The following is a 24,015-nucleotide window of genomic DNA, read 5'->3' as shown; positions in this document are numbered from 1 at the left end:
TCTTGATGCCTTATGGCAAATAAAGAATTCCCATTTACAGAGATGCAGTACAGGAACAGGACTGTACAAAGCAAGATGCTACCACAACTGCCATTTTTCTATTGTTTCCCCATAGATGTCTCAATACAAAAAAAAAAAAAGCCCATATAATGGGCTTAATTTTCAGTGCCATTTATTTTAAAAGTTTGCTTTCTCACAGTTGTGTCATGCCAGTGAAGATGACCATTATATCACAACTGAACCCCTTCTGTATATACAGCTCTGTTTACTGTACGTAAGCATTACACAACTCTGCAAATGTCTGTACAAAGAAAAAGTCACTCTGCTTCATGCGTTTGGAACCAGGACAGGATCAAGTATGATATTCTACAGTAAAGGTGTTTAAATTCCAACACAGCACTCTATATCCCACTTTTCGAAAAGTGAAAGTGAAGTATTTGGTTTTGGCAGTATGACTCAGCGGTTTCTGAAATCACAGACTTTAATGGGAACATAAAGTTGATACACAAAACAATATGTGAAAACAGCTCAATTGGATTGTAAGTGACAAGAGCAAGCTTTGGTAGAACTGGATTATTTAGAATAACCATCACAACGCTAACAATGAATCACTCGGGATTTACACCCCAACATCTGTAGCAAAGGAAAAGTTATCTTTAACCCTATTAGATTACAAATAAAGACAAACTCAGTCCTGATCATTTACTCTTCCACATAGAACACATGACCCACAGTCAGATCATTCTCCCAAATATCGAGTGGTGTAAGCACAACTTATACTTCACCTGAACAAATTCCAATGGCATTTTCCTTGTATAGCTCATTAACAGTAAAGTTTTAGACCAATGTTGCTGTGCAAGTGTTGTTTTCTCATTATTTCCAAGCTACTAAGTTTATTTGGAGTTATGTTGTGGCAGTGTCCCGTGCATGGCAGTGTATCCAATAGGGAGCAGAGAGGAGGACTCCAACCGATTGAACATGACTGCAAACAAAATCTCTCTACTTGAATTCAATCTCCAATGCTGTACAGTCTATTCTGAACTCATCAGAGGAATTATGATTGTACAAGACTGTATGCTTTAATACTAGTAAGATGGAGGTGGTGCAAAGTAAATAGTGTTAGATGAATACTCTTGATTGCCATCAGTCTGTACAGCTTATCTTGTATCAAATTTATCTCCATTGTGCTAAAAGTAAGAGAAGTTGAGACTAATTAAACTCTCATTAAGATAATACATTTTACAAGACTTCAAATGTTGAATCTCAAGTCCTCTATTGAGTTACTTAGCGTTTGCTTCCACACCAAGATAGAGGCTTCATTAGTGCCAACATCATTGCAACACTTCTCATTTGATAGCAAGTCCAGTAAGCTGGGAGCCTATTTCCCCCCTCCCTTCCATATATTGTTTGTGCTTCCTGCTTAGATCAAGTGATTGTATGCTAACAGCCACTATAAAAGTAGCAGTTCAAGTACATTTTCCCATCCAAGAAAGCTGTAACACAGGATGGTTACTCTATAAAACAGTGAGAATGAAGCGCGAGGCCATTTGCAGTTAAGAGGCTGCCAAGTGGAACCATATGCAAAATGGCAATCTAGAAACAAGTACAGGAACTACAACTCTTATCCAGCCTGATATGTTTTTGAAAGGGGAAACCACCGTGTCTTCAGCATGAATAACACACTTCAGAAACTACCAATAAAAGGGTTTGCCAATTTAAAAGATAGGTTGTTGACTGTACAAAGAACGAGCCAATGGACTTCCCATTCTTTGCGTCTTTGTTCCCCTCAGGAATGCATTACCTTTCACAAAGAAAATTTTAGCTATCAAACTTGTCCATAAATTTTGCCGCTGAGTGTGAAACCATCCAGTTAGCATATACACTATCATTTGCATATCTTGAAAACACAGAGTTAGTGCCATCGAATCTTGTGAGTGGAACGGGGCTCTCCTCAGGCCAGTTCGGGTATGACATGCCTAAAAATGAAAACAGATAATTTTTTCTGCACTGAAGAACCATAACTTCATGTGCAGACAGTAAGGCCCTTGGCAAAACTCCCTTCAATATTTTAAGCCAGTCCACTGGATTTTGTCCCAAATCAATTCATATAAATGATGTTTCAAAATCCCTGAAGCACAAATTCAGATGTAGGCAACAACCCTGAAAAAATGAAGTGCTTTCCTGATAAAAAACTGTGGGCATGCAGGCATGCACCTGTGCATAATAAAAAGCTAATAATTTTTCTTCTGATGAGGCTCCAACTTTCCGTAATTTTCTTTTTTAACAACCATGTAGTAATATATTGCTTTGCAAGAGGAAGTTCTTGCTGTACGGGAAGTGCTCCAAGAATTAATAAACCTATTTGGGACAGGATCCAAAGTCCATTCCAACGACTGAGAGTATTTCCATTTACTTAAATGGGTGCCTTTCCTTTGGCTTCAGTGAGGTTTTGGGGACATTCTCACACCCTCACCAGGGATCCCCTGCTTAGTTTTAGGAAAACCCAGCAGTACAACTGAGTGAAGTCCAACAAAGTCCTGAGCACTCTTGTGATTTAGCATTTAAATGTCTATTTTAGGCATGCAATTATTTGCATTGAGTCCCTGGAAATTGCTTCTGTGTTTAGGCACAAGTGATCACCAAAATGGAAGCAGAGTGCTTAGCACCATGTTGACCCAGCTGTACAAGCAGAGAACCATACCAGGGTAAAGATTTTCAAAAACAGAAATCTGATTTTGTTGCTTATTAAGCATTCAGCATCTGCCATCAACCTTGGTGGCAACTTTTTCTGTTACTGCATTCTTTTAACAATCTAGGCACTAAATACCCCACAGTGAACATGAGTTAGGGGAACCTATTGGAGAAAATAATAGCTAGGGCACAGATCAAAAATAGAATGAAAGCCATGTATCAATGGCAACTTTTAAAAGATCCAACTTTTCAAAAGCCATACTGCTTAAGAATGAAAAAATTATCTGTGGTGTTAGTAAATATCTAAAAACATGTAGAATATTTAATCAGGAGACAAAATGTAGGAGTTTTGGCAAGAACCATTTTTACTGTCCATCTCACCATCACAATATGAAAGCATATGTTCTTTTTAAAAACACTTGCTACATCATTCAATCAAGGTTTAGTACCAACATTTTCATAATAAATCAAAGGACGTGAAAACATTTGAGTGTATTTCAAAATGCTCATTGTTAATTCAATTTTCAAATGACTTTACATGTTGATTTACTCTGTATATAATACTTATATACAGTATTTCTACCTTCTGTATATAATACTCTGGTTTCATTCTATGATACATTAAATAGACATTTCAGCTTATGGATTCAGAATGCATTAACACCAGCTGAAATTTAGAAATGCATCTTGACGAATGAAAGATCTTGCAGATGGGTCCTATCATTGAGCTATGGCAAAAGACACTAAGAAAAAAAAAGTCTATTGCTTAAATTAGAGGTGCAGAATCTAACATACTTTACATGTTCCTAGTCCCCCCCAACAGGATAGTTGAATTAGATACTCATTAACATTTTATATTTCCCCTGAGAATACTTCCCTGACAGTTTTTGGTGTGGGTTGTTTTTTTTTTTTTGACTCTATGATATCTAGTAATTTTACTTATTTTCACATCCTTTTAAAAACGTTTATTTTAAACACAGCTGCAAAATGACTAAGGGATGATCCTGATGCAAACTTTGACATTTACCAAAAGAAAAAACAAACAAACATAAAAACCCAAAAGAAGCTTCCAAGCAAATTTTGACTGGCTTCATTCAGACAAGAAACACTGTAATTGGGTTACAGAGTCTGAGAACAGTGCAGAAGAAAAATCTTTTTTTTTTTTTTTTGTGTTGCTAGAATCTAGTAAATGCATGTGAAATTCTACCATAGAGTTTGTTTTCAATCCATGTGGAAGGGAGGGCTCGAGGGAGGGGAGCATTATTACAGTCCACGAGTGGTGTCTCCTCTTCTGAAAGCCCATCATCATAAAGTAAGGAATCAGAAGGTGTGGAAGCTGCAAGATCTAAGTAGTCCTAAGAAGTGAACACAGAAGAAGCTGGGTTAAAATACGTGGCAGTGCTGGTGGTTGGGTATAAAGGCTAAAGAGGCATCTGTTCAAAAGTAACCACAGAGACCACTGCATTTGTCTTTTGATAGTACCACGTGAGTAGACTCCCCCTTTCTGCAACCATGGCATTGCTGGAAGGATCTGATTTGCCAGAGCACTAGACATGGGAGAGACATAATACTTCCCTTGCTTAATTCTGCACATCAGTAAAATAACCAAGAAGTTAACTAGTATAACTAGTAGATTTAAAAAAAAAATAAATATGTGTTTATGCACAAGTAAACATCTTCTAAATATAGGCAACTTGGACTTATTTTTAGACCTGCCTGAGCATCAATTCTTTCCAAGGAAGTCTATACAGGATTATAACAGTTTTAAACTAACTCAGACTGAACTTTTGTATCTCTGTTGCTATCATCACGTAACTAAATCAAATTCAAGGAAATGCTGCATTTTTCTACTTCTAGGCTTCCTTTGGTTATTTATTCAGGGGTGCAATTTAGGAGTAACTTTTCACAGTAATTTTATTTTATTTAAGGAAGCTAGACAGATTAAGTATAACTCATCTACATTTAGGATTGACATCACCAAAGCCACTATATGAAGTAGTAGTGCCTTCAGAAAGCTGGATTCATTTGGAGGAAACTAGATAACTAAATGCTTCAAAATTTTATGAAAAGTAAATTACTTTTTTTTTTATGTCTGCAAACATCTGCAAAATCAGATGATCACAAAAACTTTTTACAAGTCCTGTTTTCCCATACTTACCCTACTCTTCACCATCATTTTCTCTAGTTCCTTGCTGATCTCAGCAAACGTTGGTCTTTTATCAGGTTCTTGCTTCCAACAGCGCAACATCAGGTTGTACCTGTGACCCACCACAAGGCGGAAAAAAAAAAAAAAAAAGTTGTTAGAAGTGGCTTATGCTTCTGCTCAAATGACATGTAGAACTGAAGTTGAACTGTGGCATGAAGGCTATCCACCACGACTTCAATCTTTTTGTTCGTGTTCTGTTAAACGTTCCCTTAAATCAACAAGTGACATTTGCAAGAATGACCTCTTATTTTCATGAGTCTCGATGAGTTTAAAGGATGGTGCACTTGGCTGTCCTTGAAGGACTGTAGTCTTAGGTTTCTTCCATCATATGCAGGCAACATGCCAAATTTCTAATTGATTTTGTTTGCATATGACTTTGAAGAAAGGTGTATGTCATCAGTTATGTGCATCGCAACCTGGAAAACTGCTATTGTATCTTAAAGTCGAATTTTATTTTTCAATTGTTTACATTCTGAAAAGGTTCTGTAAAAACTTTTCTTCAAAGTGAAGCCTAACCTAAGAATGTTTGCACGAACTAACATTCTTTTGATTACTACTATTATTATTCTGATTATTGTCTTTAACCACCTTTTATAGCATACACCTTGGGAACAAAAGGGAGCAGAATTATAGCTGAGTGAGTATCAGTCAAAAATTGGCCAAGTTCTGGATGTGTAACTCTCCCATCTGTATTGTTCATGTTATTTTTCTAGCTCAAGTCTTTTCAGGACTAAGTGACCTAGTCAAAAAAAGTGCTCTAGTTGTGGAAATAGGTGGCTACAAGACAAACAGCAAGCTATTGAAAAGCCTTGCATTTTTTGCCCTTCTCCATGACCCCTCTCTTACTCGAGTGGATAAAGCAGAGAATGCAATTTAAGAAGAATGGTCCTTAAAGTGGACTCAAAGGCTGTCAGAAAAGATTGAGTAAAACAGAAGAAACCTAAACCAGTCAGAAAACAATGATGTGACCTGAATTAAAAAAAAATAAAAAATCAAACAAATCAAGAGATGATCAGTGATATAACATATGTTTGAGGAATGAAGCCTTACTCCCTGTTGAGATGAAACAAAAATAATTTAAGTATTAAGTATTTGCTAGGGGATATTTGCCAGTGACACTTGTAAACTTTTACCCTGCCCTAAATTCAGAAACTGTTAATGTTTTTTCTCTGTATACAGTATTAAAAAATATTATTTATACTGTAAATTTATAGTTATACTCCATGTATTTATACAGCATGTTATTTGTACTGTATTTTCTCAGCCTGGATATGGCCAAAGCATCCTTCATATGGATGTCATAGTGCTTACAGCCTGGTAACTTAAAAAAAAAAAAAAAAATCACACCTAACGATGACCAGATCTGCAAGCTGAACATAAATTCATGCTTTATCTTCAAATACTATGGAAGAACCATAGAGAGAAGGTATTTCATATTGAGAGTGTTTTAATAAATCAGCTAATAAAATATGAACTGTCTCCAAATAGAAAAGAAACTGCCACAGGCTCATCAAATCAAAGAAAGTTTGTCTCTTCTAGGTTATAGATTTCTAGGTCAAGGTATCCTTTCTCCAAGGTAATGCCAGGACAACAAATAGACAGTGACTGTGGATGGAACATGTATTCCATTTGCAGAAAAGCAATGTAACATTTTTTGAATATTTTAGCTGCCACTGCATTTTATGAAATTCTCCTCCTCCCCCCACCCTCAAAAGTTTCGAATATTCAAACTCATCTAATTGTTTGTCAAGTGTGTTATTTGATATCCTACAAATATTTTGGATGCAGCAGTAAGCACTGTGTTGACAATTCTTTTCCTGTACTTTACTGTTCACTAATTTCACTATGTTTTTTTAAGCCCTATATATTTTGATTATACCTCTGTGATTTACAGAAGAGTATTTAGGTGGTATTTATTTAAACCTCTTTAAAAAAAAAATAATATTTATTTAAGAGATGTTTTATGAGTTTAATCAGATCGAGAACTACTCACATTTCTTCACTGCAGTTTTCTGGTCTCTCCATTCTATAGCCTGTTTTCAGGAGGTTAAAGAGTCTTTCAGGAGCAATACCTGGGTAGGGATTGCCTCCCAAAGTTACAATCTCCCATAGCAGAACTCCAAATGACCATCTGGAAAAGACAAAATTAATTTCTATTTAGAGTGGTAGGTTTCAAGAGCCTAGTGTGGCTTTCACTCAACAAATCTCTTGCTAGTGTTTTGAGAACCAAACCAAATTCAAGACATTGCTGAGCTAGAAGGGCCATGCAGATGCAAACAGGGCCACCCTTCTTCCCAAATAGTGTTCATTAAAAAGATTTGCAACCGACCGCAGTGATAAGGGGGAGCCCTTCCTTTGTCCATTGACAAAAGTTAACTGCGTCCTGGGTAGTCCCCCCTTCTCCTGACATGAGAGAGAGAAAATCCTTGCCATGGTGACTCAGCCCCAAGTCTTGTTACTCTTCTATACAGTGATTCTGGAGGTGCCTCTTTTTTTCTGTTGGCTACAGAGGGAGTCTAACCTCCTAATTAGCACCTACTATTCAGAAATAATTGTCTGAAGTTACACCGGCTGCCTCAGCCAGTTAACAAGGGACTGGTTTGCTGTCTTGAGTGAGAGGTGGTGTTTCTTTATAGGCACAATCCATTTATTTCAGTCATAAGCAGCACCTTTGATTTAACCTGGTCTGTTGGGCTGTTTCAGTGATCAGGACTTAATTCTTTTCTTCTCAGATGTGATGAAAGAAGAGGAAAAAAATTATTCCAGAAATGCCAACTGCCTAAAATGTCATTTAACATAGAACAAAAGACAGAAGAAACCGTATTCTGAAAGGAACAGAAGAAATTGTGATGTTTTTGACCTACTTTATTGACGAGCTCAAACAAAAAGAGATTGCTTAATGGGATGGAAATATTTAGATAGATTAAATTAGTCCATTTTTGGAGGGCAGGCCAGGAGAAGAGAAGCAAAAATGTTTTTTTGTTCCTTAGTGGAAAGCTTTTTTGAGAAACAAAGAAGCTGCAAATTACTCTGAATCTGCCCAACTGACAGAACTGCCAAAATTTGGATGTTCAAAATGAAGGAAACCAGCCAACACTGTTTCACTCAACGGGGATGCCCCATGGGATGCATCTGGAAGCAAAATTACATATAATTTATGAAAAATGTTAGCTTTTGTACTCTCATCATTGGGTAATTTCTGTGAAAAATCCATTTTTAATAAGATTTTAGGAAGTGTTACACACCTAATGCCAGAACAAACAGCAGAGTTTAATTAATTTGAAAATTCCATCTCTAAAGTATTACTGCAAACCTTACCTCCTGTCTGACTACATTCCACCTGTGCTTATCACATTTTGAAGAACAGTGGTAACCCCAAAAGTCCAGCAATAAAACTCCTAAAATGGGCAGAGCAGCTGAAGTGAATCTCATGCTGTCCTAAGTGGTAGGCTGCTATTTTTCTCCCCGATGCCACTCACTGAATTAATTTTTAATCACTCTGGCACATTCTTGAAAGCTAATGAATATTTATAGCATTTTCATATACTTTATTAATATACCTTCTCATACCCTCTTTGAAGCCAATTATGCTCTGCCATCAGGTTATAATTCTGTGCAGGATTAATTCAAATAAACTTTGTAGCATGGCAACTTTTATTTTTAAAATCCACCTCTTCTGCTTAAGAGGAATTTTACAGAACATGGAAGAAGGGATGAGATTAATAACTTCTTAAAAGTTGTTTAGTAAATGGGCATATTGGAATAGGATGCTGCAGAGCTTTAAAATCATTATACAGGTTAAGTACTATGGGAAGAGAAATGGGAGGTAAAAAATTTCGCATTGTGCTGTTTATTGCTGAACAAAAATGTGATTGGAAAAAGCCAGGGAAGATGTGAAGAGGGTGACAGTAGGCCAGCTTTCCACTGATGTCATTGACCTTTGAAGCAAAAAGGGATTTTGTATATGCTGGCAAGTGGTATTGCTATTAAGCACTGCTAACCACTAACTATATATGCTAACCACTAATTATACAGAGAGGCTTTAGAAGGAAGAGGTTGGAAAATAGAGCATCAGAAAAAGAAAGAGCATATTGAAATGGTTGTTGAGTATAGTAATAAATATGTTTACCTAAAATATAACTGCATCACTACAAACAATGAATAATATCCATAAAATAATGTTTTCAGTGACTGTAATTATCTAAAATAATTATCAGTGATGCAAAACAGTACGTATAATTTATAAGTTTGCTGCTGTTGGAATGGCATGTGTGGAACGTAGCACTGCAGAGGGTTTGCTTCGCAGCTGTGTCTCTCAGTACTGCTCCCTAGGGACTTGGCCAAATTGGGAGCTGCTATGAACACTCTTTGATTACTCCATGTATAGTGACATGAACAGTGAAGTGACCTCGCCAGTGAGTCAAAGGCACTGAGAGTATATGTGCCAGGTATTTAGACCTTTTATGCCATTGTACTGAAGTGGGCCTACAAAGCACAGAGCAGCGCTCTGTTCTGAGTAATGGGTGCATCTTCAAGAAAGCTGGTAAATCAGCATGGCTTTATGTGGAGATGCTGATCCCCATCAGGGAAGCACTAAAGCTACACAGCAGCAGCATGCTGCCCAGGGCAATGTCATGTCTACAACAGATGGGGTTCCTGGGCTTAATAGCAGCCCATCAGGAAAACAAGCATGGAGGAATGATATTGGATCCAGAAGATAATCAACAATGAAAGGAGAGGCAGTTACAGGACAACACAATCTCTCTGTCTCCAAACCACAGTGAAAAATCTCTTATAGAAAACGGAGGAATTAAAAATACATTAAGAAGTTTCTAAAATTAATATAACAATTCTCTGGGGAAAAAAGTCACTGTAGAGAAGCAGGTCAATGCAATGGATACTCTGAGGAGGAGAAAAAGAGAGCCAGGGGAACCTGTAACCAGACCTAAGTAAAAGTGACATTCTCCCAAGAATTACCACAATCTTTTTCCTGTTCTTACTCCAAGTGAAACAAAGTAAATTAAAATATTTGGGAAATTTATTTTGAAAGGAATTTTCAAGGCAAGGAAAATATTTTACTTCACTAAAACTGCTGTGACCTGCAGACAGAAGAGTAAAAAGTGAACGCAAATAATTTTAGAAGTACAAATCAAAAGGTTCCTATTCACACGTACTGCTATTATCAAAGCGTTTTCCACCAAAGTGAAATGTCATTGAGATTGGCATGTTTTATTCCATTTCAGTTTAATGAAAACACTATTTTCATCAGATTCTCTTTCAAGGGAAACTTGGAGGGTAACAAAACGGTACCTAGCAGAAAAGCAAGCATAAGTACTGCTGCTTTTGCAGTCCCTTTGAGGTTTTCCTCCTAAATAAATAATACCTAGTTTTACAGTGTCTGCATGGTGACTAGTCACAAACATCATTCATCCCAGAGAGAAAGAAACGAAATTATCTGATCCTGAGTCAAATGTATATGAACACTCCTCTGCCTGACTCTCTGCTTATCACATGTGATAACAGCTTATCTGTGGTTGCTCTGCCACCTAATCATAACCAGCGGGGAAGGAGCATATCCATTTTTAGGATCTCTGTTTCCCTAATCATGCAAATGAACTTGCCTCTTGTCACTGGAACAAGGCTGTTCCCCTAAGGTCTGAGCTGGCTGCCATTAAAATTAAATGGAGTTTTGTCATTGATTTCACTAGGAGTGAGGCCAGGCATTAAAATCTTGTTCACTTTTTCCCACCCTGTCCCTTACCTGCCCAGCCAAGTGTTACAGACAAGTGATGAACACCAACTGGGAAGTTTGGATATGACCATTATCTTTAGCAAAGACTAACAATTTGTGTCTATATATTCAAAGGCAACCATGTCACATGAACAGATCCAACCCCTGTTGATTTCAACAGAAATTATATACTTAAATACCTCTGATAATCTTTTACTCACATTTAATTCAGCAGCAAAAATCTTGTATATTATTGCCAGCTCATGTTGCCATCCAGGCTGTGTTGTTCATGTCTATTTGTAAGAGCAATAGCTTAGACTACTATGTACCTTGTTGTGCTTCCTCCCTCATCCCCGTAAACAAACACATAAACCATAAAGAATTTACACTTACACATCACTTTGTGTTGTATAGATATGATCAAACAGAGATTCTATAGCCATCCATTTAACAGGTATCCGACCCTAGAAGGAAAAAGAGCAACAATGCAATTACTGGTCAGAAAATTAAGTTTCTAAGTGGAAACCTAAGTTATTTATCCTGAAAACTGAAACAGATACTCTATCCATACTCAATGGATTTAATGATTTGGCACTGTATAAGAAAAACAATGGGAATTTTTTATAAAACTCATTCATTTCATTCCACACACTTCAGTAATCTAATTACCTACGATAAAGTATTGTGGTTTTTTCTTCCAGATAGTCACTGGTTTAAGTCAGATAAACTCAACTCTACCCTTACCAAAGAGCTTCATCCAAGGAGTTAAATTCAAACATGAATGTCTGCCTCCCCATTGCTTTTGGAAAGTGTAAAAATGCAAAAATTATTGGGGATTATGACTAAAGAGGAAGCGCTATCTCATTTATATCAGGAATGACATACAAATGGAAACATCTAGGTGTTAAGTAAGATACTTTTGGTTTCAGAACTGTACCTGGTTACTAAATTGAATCTACAGTTTGATACTTTCCACTGGAAGAAATTAACTGATAAAATGCAAGAGATCTGCTGAGATACTAATGAAAATCTACCTTGACAAAACCCCTAAGATGTTTCATAACTACTTGTTCTCATGACATTCAAATATGCATGCAGCAAATGTTTTAGCATGGTTTGAAACTTATCCTTTCTGTTTTTCTTTTCCCTGTGCGATCAGACAGATGCATGTTAGGCTCTGAACAACACCATGGTGGTGAATGTCTCAGAAGAGAAAATATCCATTGAGTACATCAACACCACACCAAATAAAATGAAAATGCATTTCTGTGAATCCATCATTCTTAAAATACAGAGCCACTGGTATAGATCAATGCGAAACACACATCAGAAGACAGCTGAAGGACATGGCAGACCCCTTTTACATTTGATCATGTATTCTACAAGATGTTTTTTTCTTCCAAACTTGTTTTGACTTAAGAAACATTCCCACCAACTGGCCTGAGCAAACAGGGAAAGCTAAACTGAAAATTCACAGTATTTATAGAAATCTTCATAAAATTTTATAATTTTTATGTGCAAAGAATTCTGTTGGCAGCTCTTTCAGATTAAGTTATAGAGGGAACTGAACCAACACTGCTTATCTTAGACAGTCAACAGAAAGCAGTGCTAGTGAATGTCACAGTCTGGCCTGGGATTGACTTTTTCAACTTCTGCTAGTGTCAGTGACAGGTGGATGCAAACAGGGAGAAAGCAGGACTTGGCTTGCTATATTTGGCACTATGTTTTTTACAAGAATAAATAAATCACAAGCCTTAACGTATCTTCTCAGTCTCAAAGTTGTAATGCCTGAGCATTCCTTTTCAAGGGAGCAGTGATGTGACTCAACAAGTCATCTTTCCATCGGTTTTCCTTGGCACAAGGCTGCAGGTGAAACGTTACCATGTGCTGAATCCTGCTGTGAGACTGCGACCAGGCAGAACTGTATCCAGGCACCTGACAGTAATTTACTGTGGCAGGCAAAAGAGAACTGCTCTAAATAACCTCAGGCTGGCAGGTACCATCAGCTCCCTGCCTGCCTCAACCTGTGATACTCCATTTTGATTAAGATTTGGTACATTTCATACATTCAGAAGTATTTGCACGAGGCCTTTGCCTCAAGGCTTCTGCATAGATATAATAATTCCTGAAATTAGGGTCTTTATAGCAACTGCATTTTTTCAACTCTTTGAGATTTGTTTATACTTTTTATTATAAACAGGAAGAGTCAGAGAAAAAAAATGGAGGCTTTTTTGTTGCTTGTGTTTTCAAGCAGTGTGATGTGGAACTGGATAAATGATAAGGCCCATCTCTTTTAAAAAGGGGCTGCACTCTGCCTGTAAACGGTATAATAGCTAAAAGCTCCTGCAATGAAAAAAGTGTCATTTTTCTGTATTTATGTTAACAAAACACATGCTAATCTTAAGCATCTTTCTTGAGCTCTCTAGCCTTAATAAGTCATTTATTAGACTACCTGGCATATTGCTTTTTAAAACCAGCAGATTTCATCCTGCTGTTTTCATGTTGTCTTGAAACTTTTCACAGGATCACGGAATTGCTCAGGTGGGCAGGGTCCTCACCCCTCTGCTCAGAGCAGGGTCAACCACGGTGGGTTTCTTGAGACCATTTCTAGCCATCTTTTGAATATCTCCAGAAACAGGGAATCTCTGCAGCCTGTTACACTGTTCAATCACTATTACGGTTAAAAAGGTTTTTCTTCTCTTTAAAAGAAATTTCTCATATTGAAAAGAGCTGCACATACTGGCTCTGTTGGCTTCATTCCCTCCCATCAGGTATTTCTACACATCAGTAAGATCCCCATGAACCCTCTTTCCTCCAGGCTCAACAAACCCAGCTCTATCAGCTTCTCCTTGCATGTCAGGTGCTCCAAGGCCTTAACCATCATAGAGATCTTTCTTTTCTTTTTACTAACTTTAACATATTAGAAATAAATTGGTTTTGTTGATGGGTGAACAAAAAGATGTGGAAGAGGTCAAGGTGACTCAAATATTATTAAAGCATTTACATATTACTGTCCCACTGATTTAAGACCATAATTTTGCTTCATTTTTATTTCTTTAAAAATAGATAATTATTCTAAGTTAATACAAAATAGGTATTATCTTTTCTTCTGTGCTCAAGCCCTGCAGTATAAATTCATTCTCTTGATTAGGTGATAATTCCCACTACTATTTTTAATATGCAGGGTACCTTGCTCCTCTTGACATACGAATCTTCTTCATATACATCACGGGAGAGGCCAAAATCAGAAATCTTCATTTTGCGTCCTTCTGCCACCAGGACGTTTCTGGCTGCTAAATCCCGATGGACAAGCTTTTGGAAGAAACCAACAACAGCATTTATCCTTCTTGCGGAGGAACCGACTGCTGACATGTCCATCTATCCCAAGGACATGTTCAGATCAATGTTATGCTGCCCTACCTTCATTTCTGCAAGGTACTGCATTCCTCGGGATATCTGCCATGCAAACGATATCAGATCTCCCATTGTTAAGGCTCTCTCATCAGGGTTGTCCAAGTAACTTGAATTTCTGTTCCCATCACTACCCAGGTAGCTTGGTCCAACTTTTCGACTTTCCCTGAGAAAACTGCGCAAGGAGCCGTATTTAGCATATTCCACGATTAAATATAGTGGGCCTGAAATAAACAAACACGCTGATAAGTCAACTATTAACAGATAACCTTCCCCCCCCCAAAAAAAAAAAAAAAGGTCTCTTCTAGTCAACATACTTTTTTGAACAGTCAGGGGCTCCAGACACCTCTGCCCTTTACTTAAGAGGCACTGAGTCAGCCATGGAATCATAGAATATTTTTAGCCTACATCCTCTACGCAAAGTGAGTGAGTTTCAGCCTAAATCAAAGCAGAATTCAGGCTCTTGCTTATATTCCCTTTTCTAGATAATTTGAGACTAAAAAAGAGACACCCTTCTTATAAATGAGATCTGTGAAACAGTCTAACTTAGAGAAACTTTAAAAATAAATAAATTAAAATACTTCTCTGGAGTGTGTGATACTGAGCTCACAAATCATCTGCTAATTCCAGTGCTGTATTTAACATGCCTTTCCAGAGCACTTAGAAACACTGACATTTCAATCTGCTAGTTTCTCCTCCCCATTACCCACATCAATTATATCCACTCAGTGCTTTAATGCTAAATACATTTGTCTGCTGCAAAGTCCTCCCACCCCATACACTAATGAATTATCTTAATAATTTTTAAACACCTGTGACTCAGGAACAATTCACTTCCTCCAGAATGAAAAAATACATTGTACTGAAAAGAAAAAAAAAAAAATCCCAGCCCACTGGTTCATTACCTTACTAAGACTTGGAGATGACTCAGCCCTGAATTCTATTCTCTCTCTACAACTAGAAGTGCCACTTGCAACAGAACTGGGTGGGCAAAGAAGGCAGGACTTTGCCCAAGGTTGCAACATGAATACTGTGATTTCAGGTTGCATAATTACAGATGTTCATTTAACATGAACAGAAATTATTCAGAACAATTCCTATGCACAACAATGAAAATTTGCTACATTAGCAGTTAGTTAATACACGTGTCTGAAAATTTTCTCTCTTCAAATGTACCTTTCAATGACTCTGGCTTGTAGCAAATATTTCACAGCAAGATGGAGACAATAGTTTTGAGACAAAGGAGTAGAACTGACTATAAATCTAACTCTACAGCTCTATTTTAACAAAAGGATCTGCAGCTGTATTTTTTGTTGGTGGTTTGTTGTTTTGTTTGTTTTTTTGTTATTGTTTGTTTTGTTTGGGTTTTCTGTTGGGTTTGTTTGTTTGTTGTTTTTTTTTTCCTCAAAGGGAGATCTCATTCCCTGGCTCTGGCCTCAAAGCATTGTTTTTGTATAAATAATAACAATTATGAAAATCTCATTAAATTTTAAATATAACCCATATTTTAAAATGCTTTCTGAACATCAAAAGAATATAAAAATATGTGTTGATTGAAAGAGCACTGGTAATAGATTGGTTAAATTCAAAATGGCTTCAGATTCAGAATGTGTATGGAAGAAAACCACAGGACATATTCTTAGTTACACTGTATTAGCATTACCCCTTCCCTTCAAACATTTTCTTATACGTCCCTCATTTTTTCAGCCAGAAGCAAATCTAAATGGTGCTCAGCAATTATTAAGCAATGGTTGAAACCTATCAATGGACTGCACTTTATTTCCTTGTTTAATGTTTTCATCTCAGTAACAAGCTTCGAATATTTACCATCTTGACTGCAGGCGCCATAAAGTTTGATGACATGAGGATGGTTCACCTGTTTCAAAAGGTTGAACTCTGAAAGTAGATCTCGCAGCTCACTCTGGGAAGCATTTTCTGCAGAAAGCGTCCAAACAGACAGTTGTGGTTAGGAAAGCATGACTCAAGAGTTCTCTATGTATTGCTTGAAGTAGGAGATCAAACATTTCCCCTGGAATTAGCAAGAGGTTGGAAAACTTTGTACCTCCCCACAGAAATGTCCACATCTCCACAGTCTTGCAGTTACTCATGCTAGAACCAAGTGAATGGGATTGCTGCTGTTCTGGCTTGGGAACCTGCTCTAATCATCACTCTGCATTGATACAAATGACTACAGAAAGAGATCAGCCAAGAATCAGCAGCTAAGCCCATAATGTCTTGAAGATGCCATGAAATTATTACAGGCCTTTTCTAGTTTTCTAAAGCAACTTTTTAGGGTGAATCAGTGCAACCAAAGCTTCAGAAGCAAAATGAAAGCCAAGATTTTATGCTGATCAAACACAAAAGACTCAGTTAACTCCCAGGATACAGTCCTCCTCCTAAATGTATTTTCTGATGGAATAAAAATCTACTAATCTACTGGCTCACAGTTATAGCACACACCTAGATTTAGAGTTCAGAAGCTAAACACACAGTTCAGATTGATTTTATGGGGACACAGGTATGCAGAGTTCACTGATGTCAGTAGGAATTGTAAAACAATATATAGCCCCTGGAGGCTTTCTCAGCCTTTCAAACATTTTGTTTTTTGCAGAATTCTTCTGACTAACAAGCTGCCTCTTTGAATGCACTGGAGCTTGAAGAGGACCTTTCATCATAAAAATACCACAGGTCAGAGATAACCCTTTTTCTACCTTATCCATAATCTCTCTGACACACAGAACTGCCTGGATAATTCCTACTCAGCTATTATGAGCAAGTCTTACTACACATCTGTTTAAAAAGTGTGTGCTAATTCTTTTCCCTGTTCATGATAATTTTTTATTCTGTTCTATGGTATCTCATCATCTGACCCGTCACTCAGACTTAAGAGTCTTCTATCCCACGGAGTGCAGGATCAGCTAGTTTCTCACTACTGACAGGGACTACAAAAATATGTATATTTATGTAAAACAAAAACTAACATAACCAACATAATGAGAAAGTCTAGCTCTGGAAGTATGTACTATGTGCAAGATCAGAACAAAGTTCTCCACGTACCATGCCTGTTTATCTTCTGGAAAAAATAATCTGATAGTGCACAAATGGAGACAATTAGCTCTGAAGATTTATGCCCCTTGTTTTTTACAAACTGTGAATAATGTCTCTTTACTGATCAGCTGGTGTTTTCCCCTTTCAATTTACTGTAAGAGGGGCATTTATATCATGCAGAAGGTCAGATTTAATTCATATGAGCAAAGTGGGCTGAAAAAAGTATCTGTCTGTTCCTTTAATCATCCACCCATAGCTCCAATACTATTTTGGCTCAGCTAATTACTTGCTGTTCCTTGTTTCCTACCCAGTACATAACACCAAGCTGACAGAGCAGGGCTAGTCCTACCCTGGTCTGCTCTTAACCACAGATTGTGCCATCTGCACAGCTCAGGCAGGAGATAGCTGGTATGCAATAAGCAGGAGGCTTTCTCCACTAACATAGTGGTATACATACCATTCTCTCTTGAAGATCAGGCAGTGTAGAGTCCCTAATAATTTGACAAATTAGCCCCTTTGCATCCGTTACAGTGGGAGAATGGGTGATGTTGCCTGATCCAAAACAACTGTCCTTCATGCTTCCTTACAGAATCAAAGACCACAGTGGACTAACACAGTGTTTCTGAAACTTGAGTCGTCATATCTTAATAGTAAAGTTACATTGGTAACAACAGATCAGTGTTTGCAGAATGACACGCATTCTCCACAGTCAAGTTGGAAAATGAAATTTTAGGTGATTATTTGCAATGTAATTTACATTACAAAGAGATTCATTACAGCCTGAAGTATTACTATAAATGTCGGATCAATTTATTAAAATAAGGTGCTAAAATAAAGGGTTACTCTTTTGCATTATCAGTTCTCTCAGTTCTTTCCTTCAGATTAGCTAGGAAAAGCTGAACATTAAATTATCTGTAATGAAAAGCAACATTTTACCACCATGTCTTGGAATCTTAATTCAGTCACATGTTGTTGATGACAATGTGCTAGAAAATCAGTGACACTAAGTGCACAAGTATTACTAATACTGCTCTATTTGTAATGATATACAGGTCAGTACTTGAGTATTACAGGTAATGATTAAATAGTCTTCACTTCTTAAATTACTTAGGTCCTAGATTTCCTCTATATGACCTATTGTCCACTGAACCTCTTGCAATGCAGGCATGCACTTTATAATGCATTTATTTCTTTGGTAAAATTATGGGATATGCAGCATCTTTGCTCTCAAGCAGCAGCAGATATGTTGTTTGTTTTTTTTAAGAAACACAACCTTGCGTGTAATAGACATCGTAGTAAGTAGTATAACATTTTGTTTTACTTAGAAGCAGCAGCGAATGGTTGAGGTCATTCTGCTATAGCTGGCAGCCTGGCTAAAGCAATCTTCTTCCACCCGTTAGTCTTTCTGAAGCTTGTTTCCTTTCTTTGTCTCACAGATTCCTAGGTGCCTGATATGTAGGGACTACATTCACATCAGAATTAGTACAAAAGATGGCAGAGAAGGACAAGAGTTTTCATATCTATTTCATTTTTCAGGCTATGGTGAATAAGTGTCCTTCTGAAGGAGCTGGTTTAAATATTTCCACTAATCTCCTTCACTACCATTGCATGTCTAGTGAAGTCATTAGAAACCAGGCTCAGACATTAGATATGTGAAAACTACACTAATATATAGCAGCAAAGGTGGCAAAAGCTACATTACAGCATCTTACACCTGAAATGTACACTAATACAAGAAACTTCCTGCTTTAGAGACCAAGCAAAAAAAAATAATTTCTTCATGTTTTTCTTTCAGTACAATTCTTTTTCTATATGAAAAAGAAGCAGGTATATTTGGAGCTGAAAACCATGAACAGGTGTGGACAAGAGTTGAAGGTCTCACGTTATCATCTCAGCATTATCTAGGCATACTTGTTTCCCCCTCTAGCTTTAAAGTTTTAGGGAAATCTGAAGACCAGGAGACAGCACCGGGCTATTCAAACCAGTTTGGCAGAGCTCCTACTAATTGAAAAGCAGGTCAGAAAGTATAAAAGTGATGGAATTCAACAGAAAAGTAACTTAATAGGTCTATTATGTCTCTTGACATGATTATAACATGTTTTATTTGAAAAGTTTTTCCAAAGAAAATGGCGTGGAGGGAAAAAAAAATCAGAAATCCTTTAACAAGCTCTTGCAATATTTCCCTCAAAGCCAAATGGATGAAATACATTGGCTATGTTAAGTCAGAGGCTTCTTGCACATCATGAATTAGAACTTGTGGAAAATTACTTACTTGGATCAATGTGATACTAGTTTCTAAAGTAGGAAATCTTGTCAGAATTTAACAGTATGCTGGAAAAAAATGGAAGCTGTGACAATGGTTGATTTTAGCTGAGTTTTTACTTTCATGCTAGCCTGTCTTAAAATCCATTCAGGGATACAACTAACAGTTTTTGCATCATTTCAGACCCAGCTGTGAATGTACCTTTTAGCATTTTCACTGCCACAGTGGTATAGCCAGCTCTTCCCTTGAGTCGAAATGCTGTCGCCTTGACCACCTTTCCAAATTCTCCTTCTCCAAGAGTCTTGCCCAGAACCAGGTTCTTCCGAGGGAATTCCCACTTTGGATCTTCCTGCAGGAGAGAAAAGGAACTTTGTAAGATGAAGAAAGAAAGGAGTGGCTAACTGCACCCAAAGCATGTGTTCCTACTGCCTGTTTTGTTTTAAACTTATCCTTGTTGTGATACTGTGGCTCATTACAGAGACTACAAACCTACTCATTATTATTATTGAATTACACAAAGTAAAACCCTATTACTGTTAAGTGTAGAGTTACATTTAGAAAAAAACATTGGCTCAAATCAGGCCTAAAATGTTACATTAGATTTAAACACAGCAAAAACAGAAAAAGATATGGCTTATCCAGTTACACATTAAGTATCTTCAGTTCCTTGCCTGTACAGTTTCTGTTTTAGTTATTTGAATTGGATAGATCTATGAATAGATTGCATTTCTGTGATGTTTTCTGCATGGATAAGCAACATTCTTTAGGAACAAGCCAGACACAGAAAAGAGTGTGCAAAATGACATCAGACTTACTGGTATTTTAAAGGTGTCTACAGACACCTGGTTCTCCATGGAATCTAAAGAAGGCCGGCGGACGTTAGTGGAAGAATAACTAATGGGGTAGGACTGGGCTGGGCGCCGGAACGTCATTTCTGCAGAGGCAATAGGTGGCTTTGGAGAATTCTTGTGGTATCGATGGATGAAATAGGAAGAAAGCAGCACGGAGATGATGAAGGACAGCAGCACTGCCCCTGCTATCACAGTCTTGCACACATCATCACATAGTTGCTCTGTGGACCAATAAGAGTTTCTTACAACTTTGCTTGTTGTCTCCTACTTCTGATTTGGCAGTGCAACACATGCAGGTGTGACAGAAACAGAACTCAAAATAATTTAAAAAACCCAGGAAAACCTAACAGTTAATTCTCAATTAAATTTGACATTTTGAAAATATACCCACGGCACCTACCAATTCTTTTTTATTTTGGACCCCAGCAGATAACTGTTTGCCTGTGTAAATGCAAGGACAGGCAGCTTGACCCCATATTCCTTATCTTTATAGATGTAGGCTAGTTCTGACACTCTTCTTTAAGACCCAGCCTACCATATATTCTCCTTCTGATACCACTTATCTCTCTGTAGACATGTGATTGCATTTTGCCTGTGGACAACAGTTCATGCTAGAGCCGTTCAACCCATCAAATAAAATCTTCTTTGAATGTGAATTTGATTAATTATGTCTCTTGTTAGACATTAAAGAATATTTTCCTCCAACTTTTTAGATTATGAAGAGAGTTAGACTATTTCGGCTTTGCATTTAACAAAACAATGATTTCTCAAAACATTGCCTAATGCTGCAACTGCTTCTAAAGTAATATGCATTTTTGTCCTCATTTCCTACTTCCCCTTTTGCAGAAGCACTTTGGAAAGTACGTTTCTTTAGATTTATGTGCCCCTAGACAGCATTCGTAGGGAGTTGCTTCCTGAAGAAACTAAGAGATCCAACTTCAGTCCTTACACTGTTGTTCATCAGATAATCTTGACTCTAGACCCATAGTTAACTTAGCTACATCTGCAAGCTGTTCTTCAGAAATAAGTAGAAACAGCTCAGTATCTTCTAGAAAAAAAAAAACTAAACCAAGAAGCTTTATGCTTCCTTCTTTTTCATCTTAAGCCTATAGAAAATTTACTCAAAAGAGTAAATTGAGATATATAATACAAAATATTATATATCTTATAATATGTAAGATGTATTTATATCTTATATATATAAGATACATATATAATATTATAGGTATGTAAAAACAAACAGCCCAAACAGTATTTAATCCCCATCAATCTTTTTCAAAAAACTTTGTAGAGCTTTTCTGTTTAAACAAAGGTCAACGAGAAAAGTAACCCACTCCTAACACGATGGGTGCCAGCTATCTCTGACATTTTGAAGCTGAGACTTTCATAAATTATTAGGAGACTAGAATTACTTGAAAGTAATAGAAGTCATTATTCTAATTCTCCCGCTGTCTTTGCAAATATAAGGTAAGTCTCAATGAAATGCAAATGCTGCTGGAAATCAAAGGACAACCAATCTGTCTGTCATGTAGTAACGGATAAAAAAGAATCTTTAGCCAAGGATAGATCTAATTCCCCTCAGGAAATTTTAAGGCTCCATAATATAAGTCAAGGTGTCAGTTCTTAATTAATTTTATATTAGCAGTCTCTGACCAAAAATATTGCTTATTAACATGTCTGTAAGTTTAGACTGTTTTATACATACAGATGGTAGATACAGAGGCAAAGATTAATATGAGAACAGTGGATAGATATTTATACTTACCATTGATATCATCTTTCTCACAGTAACAGTTTTCTCTTGGGAAGCAGTAACAAATCCCATGTCCTGACTTAATTCCAAGATTTCCAGTGCCTTTCCCATGACCACCAATAATGTTTCCGCCTAATCAAATACAGACACAGGCAAGATTCTCACATGTAGTTAAAGGAAAAAAAAATATCTCTGTGTTTTCCATGGGTTTACCCTAGTATGCATCTGAAATTGGACAAGGCAGCACAGTGCAGCAATGAGAAATAGGAAGAGTCTAAATTCTAAAATTTCTGACATCCTGAAATGAGGAGAACTTGGACTGCCATGATTAGCAGTTATTCACATTATGGAAACCTGAATTAAAACATATATAAAATAAAAATATAATGGTTCACTTTGCATTGCTTAGCTGGGATACCTGGATCCTTAATTTCCTGTACCCCTTAAAACTTCATATAGATTCCCATTATTTAATGCCAAACATCTGCCTAAAATGATGGCCTCATGGCCTCCCTGACTCAGTTATTTCATAAAGCATTATGGTTCTGTATCAGTGGGGTCTTCTTACATCTTAAAATTCTCCCTAAAATATCTTCTCTAGTCTACTTATTTTTAACCCTATGATAAAGGGACTCAAAAGATGAACAAGCTATTTTCAACAAGGTCTTTGGTTTATTTCAACTTATTTTCCTCCATTATATCTAATTCAATAGCAGAGTGAATGACTATTTCTCTTACGTTTCTTTGGATGTGCTACACAAATTGAGGAAGGGGATATTTTTGGCAATGTGAAGGCAAACATCCTTTTTTAGAAGTAGTAAACAGGCACTTGACTATTTAAGCAAAACAGACTGATTTTGACCATCTTTTTAGAAAGTCCATACCTACTAAATTACATGAGTTACTACTCTCTGAACTGACACTTGTTGTTTGAAGAAGTATGGAGATTTCCATGCTTCAAGAGCATTTGGAAAAAGGAAAAACAGTGTCCTTATATCCCACACCACACAAGGTAAAAACTGGCTGCTGGAGAAAACTGCATACGATGTCCAACTACCACTGAAAACTAAGACATGCAATGTGAAGTAGAAGTGTAAGCAGTGAATATTTTTCTATTACCAGAAAGCCAAAGCTTAGAGGAACCTACAAGTATCAGTCATTTACAAATGTTTAAGTAGATTGGCACACTAAGACCAGCCCTGAAACAGTTATTTACTACAAGAAAGTCTCTTGCTTAGAATGCAATTAGGTTGTCTCTATTTGATAGGCACAGCCACAGCACCAGTTGTTTCAGCTGAGTGCCCCTGAATGTAATATCCATAATGTTAGTGTGAGAAAGCAATTTTGGGAGTCAAGTACATAGCCATCATAATGACAGATGAATATAAAAACAAGTATTTTAGCAACTGTCTGTACCTAAAGAATATGCTTATCTTAAAACATCTGGGGCTTTTCTATTTATCACTTGCCATTCCCAAAGAAATGTCCTCTGCCAGTAAAAGTTGATGTAATTGTACTCCCTTCACCTCTCAGCTCCCAAAACACACTCATTTCTTTGTCTGTAAAAATATTGGTTTTAGGCACCAGCCCAGGTTCTGAATTGCATCAAATCGTGTATAAAATTATCCAACTCAAGCATTAAAAAGGCATATATAACATCTTGAAGACTTGTCTTACTTGCCTGCTTCTATTGTATCATAAAACAGTGTTTCTTTCAGGCTTCTGTCAAGCAAAACATCTGATGCTGCGAATGTTGCACATAATACGTTTTAGCATTGCAGCCTCTGCCACAAATATTTCCACTTTTAGAACAACTGATTCAAGTTATTACCAATAAAGAATTCTTTTCAGATTATTCAGAAAGTTACTTTCATTCACTTCAAGCATCTCTGCCACTTTAAGGACTGGTTTTTTATGCACTCTAGTGAAATAATTATCTTTCTGATAAAAGCCATTTAAAATACACAAACCCAATCTTGCACGTAAGAAATACAAAGATGTCTCTTCATTGATTTTATGGCAGAACTTAAGTCCCGGCTTGTAAGAAAATACTAGTTTCTT

The 24,015-nt window shown here is 37.0% G+C and overlaps 1 protein-coding gene across 1 annotated transcript in view; it reads right to left on the bottom strand.

Moving 5' to 3' along the window:
* Positions 1-463: 463 nt before the first annotated feature.
* RET (ret proto-oncogene) overlaps positions 464-24,015 on the bottom strand; it is an 83,268-nt gene continuing 59,716 nt past the window's right edge. Inside the window, exons 10-20 of the mRNA XM_051618717.1 lie at positions 21,967-22,086; positions 20,166-20,422; positions 19,552-19,699; positions 15,867-15,974; positions 14,049-14,263; positions 13,818-13,940; positions 11,022-11,092; positions 6,891-7,028; positions 4,850-4,949; positions 3,899-4,046; positions 464-1,976 (exon numbers count right to left, since the gene is read on the bottom strand). Coding sequence (XP_051474677.1) covers positions 1,819-1,976; positions 3,899-4,046; positions 4,850-4,949; positions 6,891-7,028; positions 11,022-11,092; positions 13,818-13,940; positions 14,049-14,263; positions 15,867-15,974; positions 19,552-19,699; positions 20,166-20,422; positions 21,967-22,086 — 1,586 coding nt within the window. The 3' untranslated portion in view covers positions 464-1,818. The remainder of the gene's footprint in view (positions 1,977-3,898; positions 4,047-4,849; positions 4,950-6,890; positions 7,029-11,021; positions 11,093-13,817; positions 13,941-14,048; positions 14,264-15,866; positions 15,975-19,551; positions 19,700-20,165; positions 20,423-21,966; positions 22,087-24,015) is intronic.

This window comes from Apus apus, chromosome 4 (genome assembly GCF_020740795.1).
Source record: "Apus apus isolate bApuApu2 chromosome 4, bApuApu2.pri.cur, whole genome shotgun sequence".
Taxonomy (NCBI): Eukaryota; Metazoa; Chordata; class Aves; order Apodiformes; family Apodidae; genus Apus; species Apus apus.
The sequence above is the reverse complement of the archived record's forward strand: the minus strand, read 5'-3'. Positions and strand labels throughout refer to the sequence as shown.